The sequence below is a fragment of the Coregonus clupeaformis genome, chromosome 12 (assembly GCF_020615455.1).
Source record: "Coregonus clupeaformis isolate EN_2021a chromosome 12, ASM2061545v1, whole genome shotgun sequence".
Taxonomy (NCBI): Eukaryota; Metazoa; Chordata; class Actinopteri; order Salmoniformes; family Salmonidae; genus Coregonus; species Coregonus clupeaformis.
In genome coordinates, this window is record NC_059203.1 from 36288723 (window position 1) to 36301490 (window position 12768).

The 12768-nt window shown below is 46.1% G+C and overlaps 1 protein-coding gene across 3 annotated transcripts in view; it reads left to right on the forward strand.

Moving 5' to 3' along the window:
- The window catches only part of LOC121577576 (SLIT-ROBO Rho GTPase-activating protein 3-like), a 145830-nt gene that overhangs the window by 99953 nt on the left and 33109 nt on the right, over nucleotides 1-12768 (forward strand). For 2 of the 3 annotated variants that reach the window (XR_006002658.2, XM_041891301.2), the window contains exons 6-12: nucleotides 882-1010; nucleotides 3727-3948; nucleotides 4173-4274; nucleotides 5860-6057; nucleotides 7184-7268; nucleotides 10158-10185; nucleotides 12455-12557. Coding sequence is in view for 2 of the 3 variants with exons in the window: in XM_041891301.2 (XP_041747235.1) it covers nucleotides 882-1010; nucleotides 3727-3948; nucleotides 4173-4274; nucleotides 5860-6057; nucleotides 7184-7268; nucleotides 10158-10185; nucleotides 12455-12557 (867 nt within the window). In the remaining variant the exon portion in view is untranslated. The remainder of the gene's footprint in view (nucleotides 1-881; nucleotides 1011-3726; nucleotides 3949-4172; nucleotides 4275-5859; nucleotides 6058-7183; nucleotides 7269-10157; nucleotides 10186-12454; nucleotides 12558-12768) is intronic. The other variant, XM_041891302.2, reaches the window with a different exon arrangement.

The following is a 12768-nucleotide window of genomic DNA, read 5'->3' on the forward strand; positions in this document are numbered from 1 at the left end:
CACTGTATATTTGAAGTACATGCTATCCAGTATTATCCATCTGGAAGAGGATAAGGAGTGGTTTCAAACACACACACGCAGACACACGTCAATGTTTGGCTGTTAAATTGTCTCTCTCTTTAGTCCTGCTTTGTGAGCCAAGTTTCAATGATTCTGTGCCACTGCTTTCCATTTAAGTCAATTGATTTTGTCAATACCATTATGTATCGGTCTACTAACATCCATTAGTGATGCTATGTGAACAGCAGACGACTACTTATTCAGTTTTATGAATCATTGAATATTTCCCAGCTGGATGCCTTAAGCAGATGCAACATGTCCAGTTAACCATAACAACAAAGACGGTGCACCATCTAGAGCTTTGTGTTATTTGCACTGTGAATCTACTGCGCAATGAGAAATATACACATTCTCGTAGATTACTTCTCATTGACACATTATAAACATGACTTGTTTTATGTGTGAGCACAATTGGAGAACACTAGAGTGAATGTTTGTGTGAGTTTGTTTTTGTTTGCAAGCAAACTGAACCGAAACAGTATTTTATGGCTGTTTCATTGTTCACATATGGGCTGTGCAGATTGTTGTGCCAAGTGTTAGCAGAAAGACAGAATGGCTGTGAGGGTGGGACTGTGAAGGACCAGCCTGGGTAGACCACTTATGATGCTGTTATTGTCTACAGGAAGCTTCTTAAAGAACCTCTCTTACAGTGGACCCCTCTGACCTCTTTCCTGACAACACTATGCCAGGCCATAAGGCTGCACAGCAATCCTCCTATGTTATTGTGCAAATACCATTTAGCCCACTCAATGTTGCTTAATTTCATGGACTCTATTTGAGCCCCTCTTTGTCTGCTCTCCATTTCTCTCTCCTTCCCCCAGAGACAAGCCAAGTACTCCGAAAACAAGCTGAAGTGCACTAAAGCCCGCAATGACTATTTGTTGAACCTGGCAGCAACGAATGCCGTTGTGGCGAAATACTACATCCACGATGTCTCTGATATGATTGATGTAAGTATGCGATAGGCACACAGGTTGGTTTGTGTCTCTCAGCTGGGATTGTCTAATGTTGGTCTAACGTTGCTACACTAGATATTCTCACCATCTGTTTCACGGTTCTCAGCCCATTTGCTGTATTGCTACAAGCTGCTCTGTTGGTTTGACTGAAAGTGTTTACCTCCATTTTGTGTCTCTTAATCTCAAACACAACAGTTTTGTTCTAAGCCACCCAGTAGTACTGTTGTTATATGCCTAACTGAATGGCTTTGCCAGGTATACATTACACTCCTATTGTATGTTACCACCCAAAAGGCATTGTTATGATTCTTCTGGAATATAAATGATGACTTCCTGTCAAGGGAATGGTTCAGTGTTGACAGTCAGAATGCCTTCCTCCTGGTCTTCTCTTCCCTCTCTTACCCCTGTTCTCCTCTCCTCCCTCTGTCATGCTCTCATCTATCTGGGAGGGCTAAGGCCCCTTTGGAAGCTGTGCTGAGAGACGTGGAGCGAAGCGTGGCCCTGTCACTGTCACACACCACACTCTCCCAGGGAGCCAAGCAAAACACACTGATGGTGAAACATGACCCTGGGTGACACAGACACACACACGCATGCACACACACACAGGCTCTGTGTATGCAGGCAGCAGTGTGACCAGTGTGGTTGGCAGGGATCTTTCAGCCCCAGGTTACCTGGTGGTTGTGGCAGGGATCATTCAGCCCCAGGTTACCTGGTGGTTGTGGCAGGGATCATTCAGCCCCAGGTTACCTGGTGGTTGTGGCAGGGATCATTCAGCCTCAGGTTACCAGGTGGTTGTGGCAGGGATCATTCAGCCTCAGGTTACCTGGTGGTTGTGGCAGGGATCATTCAGCCTCAGGTTACCTGCTGGTTGTGGCAGGGATCATTCAGCCCCAGGTTACCTGGTGGTTGTGGCAGGGATCTTTCAGCCCCAGGTTACCTGGTGGTTGTGGCAGGGATCATTCAGCCTCAGGTTACCTGGTGGTTATGGCAGGGATCATTCAGCCCCAGGTTACCTGGTGGTTGTGGCAGGGATCTTTCAGCCTCAGGTTACCTGGTGGTTGTGGCAGGGATCATTCAGCCCCAGGTTACCTGGTGGTTGTGGCAGGGATCATTCAGCCTCATGTTACCTGGTGGTTGTGGCAGGGATCATTCAGCCCCAGGTTACCTGGTGGATCTACCCCCAGATGTCCTCCCCCACCTCCCTGCCGGTCTACTGCTATGTGGTTACTGTGGTATTGCCCCAGGCCTGCCTGGCCTTTCCTGATACTCTGAACAGGTCAGGGAGTTGGATACAGAGATCCTGCATATTTAAAGTACGGTATGCCTAGAAACATATGATGCGATTGAACTGAGAGGCTTGAGGCTGGCCAGACTTCTGGCAATGAGATAGATTGCATCCAGGATTTTTCTCTTTAAATGGTTCTAAACATCAACTGGGTGAAGAGTGAAAGAGTTAGCCAGGAGCTGTAGGCTACACAGGGGTCTGCCAGACGGAGACCTCTGATTGGTGGCTGTGTCTCTGTGCTGGGTCACTTTGTTAGAGCAGCTTCCTGTGTCTGGCAAGCGAAAGGGGCCATGTCATCCCAAATCCTGCCGCGCTGCAGGGAAAGGGACTGTGAGCATGACTCGCTGTGCTGTGCCGCCACAAGCTGGGCAGAGGATAAGGGCCTGTTTGTCATGCCACACAGAAACAGTCACTAGCAGCCAGACATCAAAACAGACATCCACACTGCAAGAAGTCAGCCCTGTCCATCCGAATCAATGGAAATATAATACAGACGTCTTTTGCATGCAAGTAAACAATGTAATCAGTTCTGCAGTACCACTATTCTGCCTGTCAGCACTCCTGCTGCAGTCTACTCATGATAGGACCCTGATGAAATCAAAGCATGGAACTCATTCCAGCCAGCCAGTGTGTTTCTTATGGGATGTGGCTGTTGAAATACAACTCTGTACCATAAAGAGCTCTGTGCTCCCATATCCTTCCTCATTGTACACTGATCCTGTTATAAAACAATCGCTGCTATGGGGGTTTATCATTGGAGTCGAGCGCAACTTCCTGTGTGTATTTTAAAGAGCGTTTAGTGAATCACAAAGCAGTCAGACTCAGGCCCCTCCAGCCTCTTAGAAACCCACTTGGCTATAGTAATGAGGTTAGTTTATGCAGCTCCATGGTTGAGCTAATTATCTTAGGTGTCCTACTGTACTTGCTTTTCTAATTTGGTCTATTCTATTATTCTATTTCTGCCTGTCAACCCACAACAGTGTCTAATTTGGAATTTAGTTAATGTTGGAGGTCAGGTTAGTAACTTGCTCTTAGAAAATGAGCGGAATTGTGTAACTGAATCGTATGCATGCTAAAGACTGAGTTTATCACATTGACTTGTGTATAATGAGGGCATGGATTCAGGCTGGTTTGTCAGGTTGTTCATAATTAGGGCCAGGATGTTCTTAGACACGTGACCTGAGCTGGAAACCTCTGGACCCAAGGTGTATGCTTACAGTCAGGTCATGTGGTCATGACAAACTCCTTTAATAATAATAATAATAATAATATGCCATTTAGCAGACGCTTTTATCCAAAGCGACTTACAGTCATGCGTGCATACATTTTTTGTGTATGGGTGGTCCCGGGGATCGAACCCTTTATTATATTCTACTCCTATGTTATTTATTGTATATAACTATAATGACTGTCTCTCTATAGTGCTGCGACCTTGGCTACCATGCCAGCCTGGCACGTACTTTCAGGACCTATCTGTCAGCTGAGTACAACCTGGAGACTAGTCGGCATGAGGGCCTGGACATCGTCGAGAATGCCGTGGACAACCTGGACTCCCGCAGTGACAAGCACAAGATCATGGACATGCACAACCAGGTGTTCTGCCCTCCCATGCGCTTCGAGTACCTGCCCCACATGGGGGACGAGGTGAGAGGTGTTAAATGACTGATACATTTGGTACATTTCTAGATTCATACTATATCTTTATCGAAATGTATCCAAGTTACAAGTACAACCAATATATTTGTTAAACCATGGAAACCACATTCATGCCAGCAGAAGCAGCAAGCATGCTTTTTCCAATCCTGTGAGATAGTTTGTGAAAAACCAAGTTGCTCGGCCCATACCTCTCTGTCTATGCGTCCCTTCAGGTGTGCCAGGTGAGTGCCCAGCAGCCAGTGCAGACTGAGCTCCTGATGCGCTACCACCAGCTGCAGTCCCGCCTGACCATGCTCAAGATCCAGAACGAAGAGGTGAGGGCTCACGATAGCGTCCCCACAGTGTGTCTGCTGCTTCCCCCCACTGAGACCGCCCTGTAGCCTCTGTGCCTCTGTCACCTCTCTCTCTGACACGCCCGAACTCAGCCAGTCTTTAGATACCATCAGCTCTCATCGCAACTGCTTGGCCTCTGACCGCAAGGCACTACAGAGGGTAGTGCGTACGGCCCAGTACATCACTGGGGCAAAGCTCCCTGCCATCCAGGACCTCTATACCAGGCGGTGTCAGAGGAAGGCCCTCAAAATTGTCAAAGACTCCAGTCACCCTAGTCATAGACTGTTCTCTCTGCTACCGCACGGCAAGCGGTACCGGAGTGCCAAGTCTAGGTCCAAAAGACTTCTCAACAGCTTCTACCCCCAAGCCATAAGACTCCTGAACAGCTAATCATGGCTACCCGGACTATTTGCACTGCCCCCCACCCCATCCCTTTTACGCTGCTGCTACTCTGTTAAGTATTTATGCATAGTCACTTTAACTCTACCCACATGTACATATTACCTCAACTAGCCGGTGCCCCCGCACATTGACTATGCAACGGTACCCCCCTGTATATATAGCCTCCCTACTGTCACTTTATTCTATTGTATATATAGCCTCCCTACTGTCACTTTATTTTTTACTTCTGCTCTTTTTTTCTCAACACTTTTTTGTTGTTGTTTTATTCTTACTTTTTTGTTTAAAATAAATGCACTGTTGGTTAAGGGCTGTAAGTAAGCATTTCACTGTAATGTCTGCACCTGTTGTATTCGGCGCATGTGACCAATAAAATTTGATTTGATTTGATTGATTTGATTTGATTTCATTTCAGTGGCCCACACACAATCCCTGGGAGCAGAGTGTATATTCAGCTTGTGAATGAACTTGATGCACTGTATCCATGTAGATACAGTGCATCACTGTTGATGGGATATTGTGTGTTGTGATGACTAGTCCTCAGCAGGCAGCGCACACACACACACACACACACACACACACACACACACACACACACACAGACACACCTCTCTCCCTCTGAGTTGATGCAGGTTCTAACGGAGGTGCTAATGGCCCTGGCTGGCTAGCTAAAGCCTGCCCTGATGGCTATGCCTCGGCTCTGTCTCATATCTCCCTATGTCTCATAACGTCTCATATAACTGGCGGGTAATCTCAGAGCTGTAGAGAAAGAGCCTGCATCACTTTTACATACAGCCTGCATGTCATCCAGCCAGACCAGACGCTCTTCATATTCTGCTGTTATTCTGATGGATGGCTGACCGGCGGGTCATCTGGTACACTGCCAGGAATGAGCCCTGTACCTGTTTTAGGCTAGAGGAAGGCTGCCAGCTGTCATACAGCTACAGTCAATGGTCTCCCATTGTTATTCAGGGTCGATTTGTCTTTGAAATTGGATATGCCAGTGATCACTCACACTTGACCTTGCACATGTCATAGGGAACCCTGGAGCTAAAAAGCTTCTAACTGGCCTATTATGTTAGAAAGGACCTAGATCAGATGAATGAGGAGGAAATCCTGGTTTGTTTGTCAATCTTTTCAGTTGTTGAATCGTTCCCATTGCTGTAGGTGAGGAAGACTCTGGACGCCACCATGCAGACGCTGCAGGACATGCTGACTGTGGAGGACTTTGATGTGTCCGATGCCTTCCAGCATAGCCGCTCCACTGAGTCCATCAAGTCTGTGGCCTCTGAGACCTACATGAGCAAACTGAACGTGGCCAAGAGACGGGCCAACCAGCAGGAGACAGAGGTCTTCTACTTCACTGTGAGTACCTGCCTGTTATACATAGCCTTCATACCTGCCTGTTATACATAGCCTTCATACCTGCCTGTTATACATAGCCTTCATACCTGCCTGTTATACATAGCCTTCATACCTGCCTGTTATACATAGCCTTCATACCTGCCTGTTATACAAAGCCTTCATACCTGCCTGTTATACATAGCCTTCATACCTGCCTGTTATACATAGCCTTCATACCTGCCTGTTATACATAGCCTTCATACCTGCCTGTTACACATAGCCTTCATACCTGCCTGTTATACAAAGCCTTCATACCTGCCTGTTATACATAGCCTTCATACCTGCCTGTTATACATAGCCTTCATACCTGCCTGTTATACAAAGCCTTCATACCTGCCTGTTATACATAGCCTTCATACCTGCCTGTTATACATAGCCTTCATACCTGCCTGTTATACATAGCCTTCATACCTGCCTGTTATACAAAGCCTTCATACCTGCCTGTTATACATAGCCTTCATACCTGCCTGTTATACATAGCCTTCATACCTGCCTGTTATACATAGCCTTCATACCTGCCTGTTACACATAGCCTTCATACCTGCCTGTTATACAAAGCCTTCATACCTGCCTGTTATACAAAGCCTTCATACCTGCCTGTTACACATAGCCTTCATACCTGCCTGTTATACAAAGCCTTCATACCTGCCTGTTTTACATAGCCTTCATACCTGATTGTTTTGCCCCTAAGATATGGAGCCATGTCTCAGGGCAACTGCCTGTTATATCTGTTTCACACTTAAGTAACAGACCTGGCTGTACTACCATAGCCTTTACTCCCTGACTAAAAGGACCTTGAGCGTCAGCTTAGTGCGGGGCACTGCAGTGTACGGTACTGCATATCAACATCAAGCCATCAGCCATCACACTATTCCATATACACATATGACAAGCTCCATGCTTTCGAAATCACATGGAAATGCAATTATCCCTGGAACAGATTGAGTTTGTTCCGTTCAGAGTGAAACTGACTGAATGTGTTCTCTGGCCTCGGTGGTGGATGGTAGGCAGCTACGTCTGTTCAAGTCACATCCCATTAGCGCTGTTCACTCACTGATGCCTTCATCTGGTCTGTCTGAGTTCACAGAAATTCAAGGAGTTCCTGAACGGCAGCAACCTCATCATTAAACTGCAGGCCAAGCATGACCTCCTGAAGCAGACACTGGGAGAAGGTAAGGCCCCTCAGTCTCACCACCAATGACATTATGTCTATTTACATCAATGTTAGTTTGACACCCCTTCACTTAATGCTCCTACTTCCTCCTGGTCACAGTGGTGTTAATGGCAGGCGCCAGGCCTTGCGTGTCAACGCCTAGCTCATTAGGAACCAGAAATCCCTGGGATACTTCATGGGTCTGTAAAATGGTCGCCCTCAGGCCCAGTAGTGTTGTGGAGCTCTTATCTAATGAGCAGAGCTGAACCAGGCTGAGGAGGAGGGAGGAGACCACAGGGACTTGTGTCTTCTCAAGGGGCAGTAGGGAACCAGGGAAGAGGTATGTTGTAGCCTCTAGGAGGATCCTAGAGGAGTGTGGGTAATAGAAACCCCCGCCCCTCTCACAGAGACCCCTCCCAGGGAGACCTTTGTCACCTCAGCCGTGAGCAGTTTACGCCCAATCAATCAGGATGTCCCAGCTCCCAGCAGCACAGGCCCATCTCAGCAGCTGCTACTGCACCAGGGGTTCACCTAGTAGAGAGGGACAGCAGGCACAACCAACTGAGGCCATGCACACACACACACACACACACACACACACAATTTCACCTCATGCACACAGACAGTGCACAAACTTGGTCGACATGGATTTGTCTCGTCAGTTTAGGCATCCCTAATGTTCCTCTGTCATCTTCAGATCTCTATGAACTAATACCTCGTACTGCTTGAATGTGTTTTCATGTGAACATAGCCCATATGGCGGCTGCAGGTACCAACCATGTTTAATTATTCAGGTGATCAATCAAGCCTGCTCATTAAGCGTGTGTGTGTGTGTGTGTGTGTGTGTGTGTGTGTGTGTGTGTGTGTGTGTGTGTATGTTTGTGTGTGTGTGTGTGTGTGTGTGTGTGTGTACATGCATGAATGTGTTATTAGTGACCATGGAGAATACCACATGGTGCACACATCAGACCTAGCTGTATAGATTACTACAGCACTATGTCAACATGGAAACTACTCAACATGGCTGGGATAGCTACCCTCCTGGGTTCTGAGTGGAAATCACAGATCTTCTGTATTATATACTTTAGAGAGGTTCACCATGAATATCTCAATTTAACGCAGGTAGAATTTACAGCTAGTCATACAAAATACACCATCATAATGATGAATTGCCTATTGTTAGATTATGGCGCTGTATTTGATGTGTAGGTTTAGAATATTGAGACCACAACTTTGCAGCTTTTACATAAAGCATTCTGCTCATTTGAACAAAAGTACTTCAGTCACCAATTGCTGCTGTATTCTTGTAGTTACGATAAGACACTTAACCCTTTACACTGACTCTGCACTTCACAGCGCTGTATGGGTTTTGACTGACAGCCGTTCTGAACTTGAGCACCACGCGTGACAAGAAGCTGCCCTCATCCCTCACTAATTTGTTGTTAGTGAGGGAAATGCTATAAATTAAGATGACTTGATGTATTTTAAAAGATGAGACGTTGAGGATTATAATAAATACCGCTTTGATGTAATAAAGCAAGCCAAACACCTGTGAGTCCAAATGTGCAGTTCACATTTCCAAATCACGTTTATGATCACTATGTTTGATGTACAGTTACAAGATGACATGGCGTCATACCCTGGGTTGTTCTGAACAGAATGAGCTAATGTTTGTTTATTGTGAAGAAAATTTGCTGCGGCACACGCACCTGAATGCACTCATGAGTCATGACTCCTTTCTATGCACCCCAAAATTCCAATCTGTTTCTCTGAATTGCCTTGTGAAAGCCTAACACTGTAAGATCATATTTTATAACTTAGCTAATCATGTTGGCAATAGAACAAGCTTTTAAATCATGCCCACCTGACCCAGATTGCGATTTATAATTGACGGTTTTTGGATTGCGTAAACAACATACATGTACAAAATGACCAACTGGAGACCTGGATGGCAGGACAATCAACATAACATATTCATGTAAGAAATGGTCTGATAGCAACAGGATGATGAAATTAAGATATGGCATCTGTACTGCCAACATGTATAGAGAAATGGGTCAGTCATCACTATCGTCTCTCATTCTAAAGCTGACAGAAAGGAAACAACAGAATGCTGGAATAGTGCAGTGTACTGTTATTGCTTGTTGTACACAACAAGGCACATTCAGTCAATGCTCAGTGGATTCTATTTAATAGACAAAGGGCTTTTTTCAACACTAGCTAATAAACTCTTGATTAACTATTGGCTTTGAAATGAGTTCATAGATGCAGCTGTTAGAGCTGTGGTTAGTGGGAGAGCCCTTCTGATGGATACGGATTACAGTAATAAGACCTAACTGACTTCTTCATTGCCTAACCTATACTCAATGTCTTGTGTTTACCTGAGACTAGACAACGTGTATTGGTTGTGTGTGTGAGAGAGAGAGGGGGGGGGGATGTGAAAGTTTGGGTTTCGTGAAAGTTTGAAAGAAAGTGAAACTATTTGTGAAAGTTTAGGTTTGGTGTTTATGCGTGCACATGTGTCTCTGTGTGTGTTGAGACATGCACAGGGCTTTGGGACAAAGGGCTCAGTGAGCTGGCGCTGACATTGCTCAGTGTCACCAGTGTGAGATGACCCCCCCTGTACCCCCAGTCCTCCATCTTCCACCTCCCACCCAGAGCCCTTTTCTTCCCCCGGGCAGCGGGCCTGCACCCCACAGGATGCCCTAGGAGGTTTCTACAGCGACAGCTAAATGCCTTTGTCTCAGGGATGCTGTTGTTGCTAGACCATTCAGCTCTCCCTCAATAGCTTTGACTATTCCCATTAAATCCTTCACTGAGCCCTGGTAGAGAAGCAGGAGTTAGCCTGTGCACTGTGCATGCAATGCACTCATATTCTTAATGACATTTCTCTCTTCTGTGTTTGCAGGAGAAAGGGCTGAATGTGGGACTACGAGGTAAGATGTCTGAAGATAACTGAACCATTTCAAATCCCGGCCTAGAGTAATAATGATCATTGTATGATGAATATAAAAATGTGACTGTAAAATATACAAAGTCCTACACTATGCCTTTCAAGTCTTCAGCCAAATAGACAAAGTCCCCAATGAACCATAACCTACATCTATGTATGTATCCAAAGTTCATGGTGCATATTTAAGGTACTATGATGTCAGTGGGTGTCTGATAAAAAACAAAGGAACAAGCTACTGCAGGTCATACAGTATGGAGTTCTCAGAGCATCTGGTTCACATACAACTGTTATTTTCTGCTCCATTTACCTTATTGCCAGGAGTTAATACAAACCTAAGCATTATGTGTTGCAAAGCCACAATGAGCAGAATGGTTGAGGCTGTGTTTAGAGTTCGGGCTGGATGGCAGAGAGGAGAGGGCTGTCTGTCTCTGGGAAGGGCTCCAGGGCCGCAGTGCAGATGGAACAGGCATATTGGGTAGCTGTTAGTGTGTGTGTGTGTGTGTGTGTGTGTGTTGTGTGTGTTGTGTGGGGCCATGCCAGGCCCTGAATAATGAAACCTGAACACTGTCAGCTCTACCTCCCTCTGAGGGCAAATTACCATCTATGGGACACAGACAACTTGGTGTGAATGTGTGTGTGCGCACGTGTGTGCCTGTTTGTGTGTGTGTGTGTGAAATTAATGAAGTAAATCCCTAAGTGTATTTTAACATGTTTTGTCATATTATTTGGATAAGACTTAAATATCTTGTAGGAATGATACTTTGGTTTAGCCTGACGACTCACACTAAATTTTTCCACTGCTCTATCGTTCGCTACATTCTTTAGTCTGAGACTGCCATCATTGAAATCATTTGTGGTGATGAGGGGCACAAGGGGCATTGTACAAAACAAAGTCATCAGCGATTGGATCGTCTCTAGCCAATCAGAGTATCAATGCCAATGACCGGCGCTTTACCCACGTGTGTTCTGGCTCTGGCACAACCCATCGGTTTCTTGACCAATCAGATGGCCCCAAATGTGTTTGCATTTGGTGAAGGGTCGGGGAGGTACTCAGATCCAGACTCATTGCGGAGAAGAAACTAACGTCCGTGGGCGTGGCATAGCCTTTGGCCAGAACAAGGAGTCTGGGTAGCCAGGCAAACTTTAGCTTGCCCTGTCCATGATGGGCCTTGCCGAAGTACCATTGGTCTGCTAACCACACTGTACTGAGTGTACGAAACATTAGGAACACCTGCTCTTTCCATGACATAGACTGACCAGGTGAATCCAGGTGAAAGCTAGGATCCCTTATTGATTGATGTCACCTGTTAAATCCACTTCCATCAGTGTAGATGAAAGGGAGAAGACAGGTTAAATAAGTATTTTTAAGCCTTGAGACAATTGAGACATGGATTGTGTATGTGTGCCATTCAGAGGGTGAATGAGCAAGACAAAATATTGAAGTGCCTTTGAACAGGGTATGGTAGTAGGTGTCAGGCACACTGGTTTGTGTCAAGAACTGCAATGCTGCTGGGTTTTTCACGCTCAACAGTTTCCTGTGTGTATCAAGAATGGCCCACCACCCAAAGGACATCCAGCCAACTTCACACAACTGTGGGAAGCATTGGAGTCAACATGGGCCAGCATTCCAGTGGAACGCTTTCGACACCTTGTACAGTCCATGCCCCGACGAATTGAGGCTGTTCTGAGGGCAAAAGGGGGGGTGTGCAACTCAATATTAGGAAGGTGTTCCTAATGCTTTGTACACTCAGTGTATATGTGAGGGATAACCTGAACTATCAGCAGGTGTGCTTGATTTTATAAGCTCTGATTAATAATGTTTACATTCAGCTATACATTAGGAGTCATTAACCTCTCTTATGTTTTCAATAAGTCAGTCAGAGTGGGTTTTATGAAGGGGCCCCCAGCCCTAGAGACATTCAGGGACCCAACACTCCCAGCAGCCCAGCCCAGCCCAGCGCTGCCTAGGGGTTAATTACAGGGCAGAGCCATCAGGTTTAAATAACACACACCAGTAAGTGATAAAATATCTAGTTTTAGTCGAATTTTCAACATTCGGATATGGATCACTTCCTCCCGCCTACACACATTTCCCAAAAAATAAATAGAGCAGAGGGGGATATTTGGGAAGGTGGAAGTCAGGGCTGTTGAGAGATGATGTTTTTGTAACTACATTTCAGCCTTGTGTGTTCCTTCAACTGTTTCACAGCATATGGTGTTTTTGTTCCCCTCCTCACCCGTCATCTCCCCAGGCCCCCCACTCTACCCCCTAAACCACAGAAAATGCGGAAGCCTAGGCCGCGCTCCATCTATAACCATAAACTGTTTAACGGCAATATGGAGACCTTCATCAAGGTACCCACCCATGGCTGGGGTGTGTGAATGAGCGCCCTCTGTGGGGCTGGAGGGAGAGGGTGGCTAGGGTCCTCTCCTCCTCTCTCCCTTGCTCTCTCCTCCTGCTCACTGCTCTACCTCATCCTGTAACCACTGTCTTTAACCTTACCTCCACTTCTTCCCATGGCTCTGACGATGCACACAGACAGGGTGGCAGAGGAATAGTGTCTCC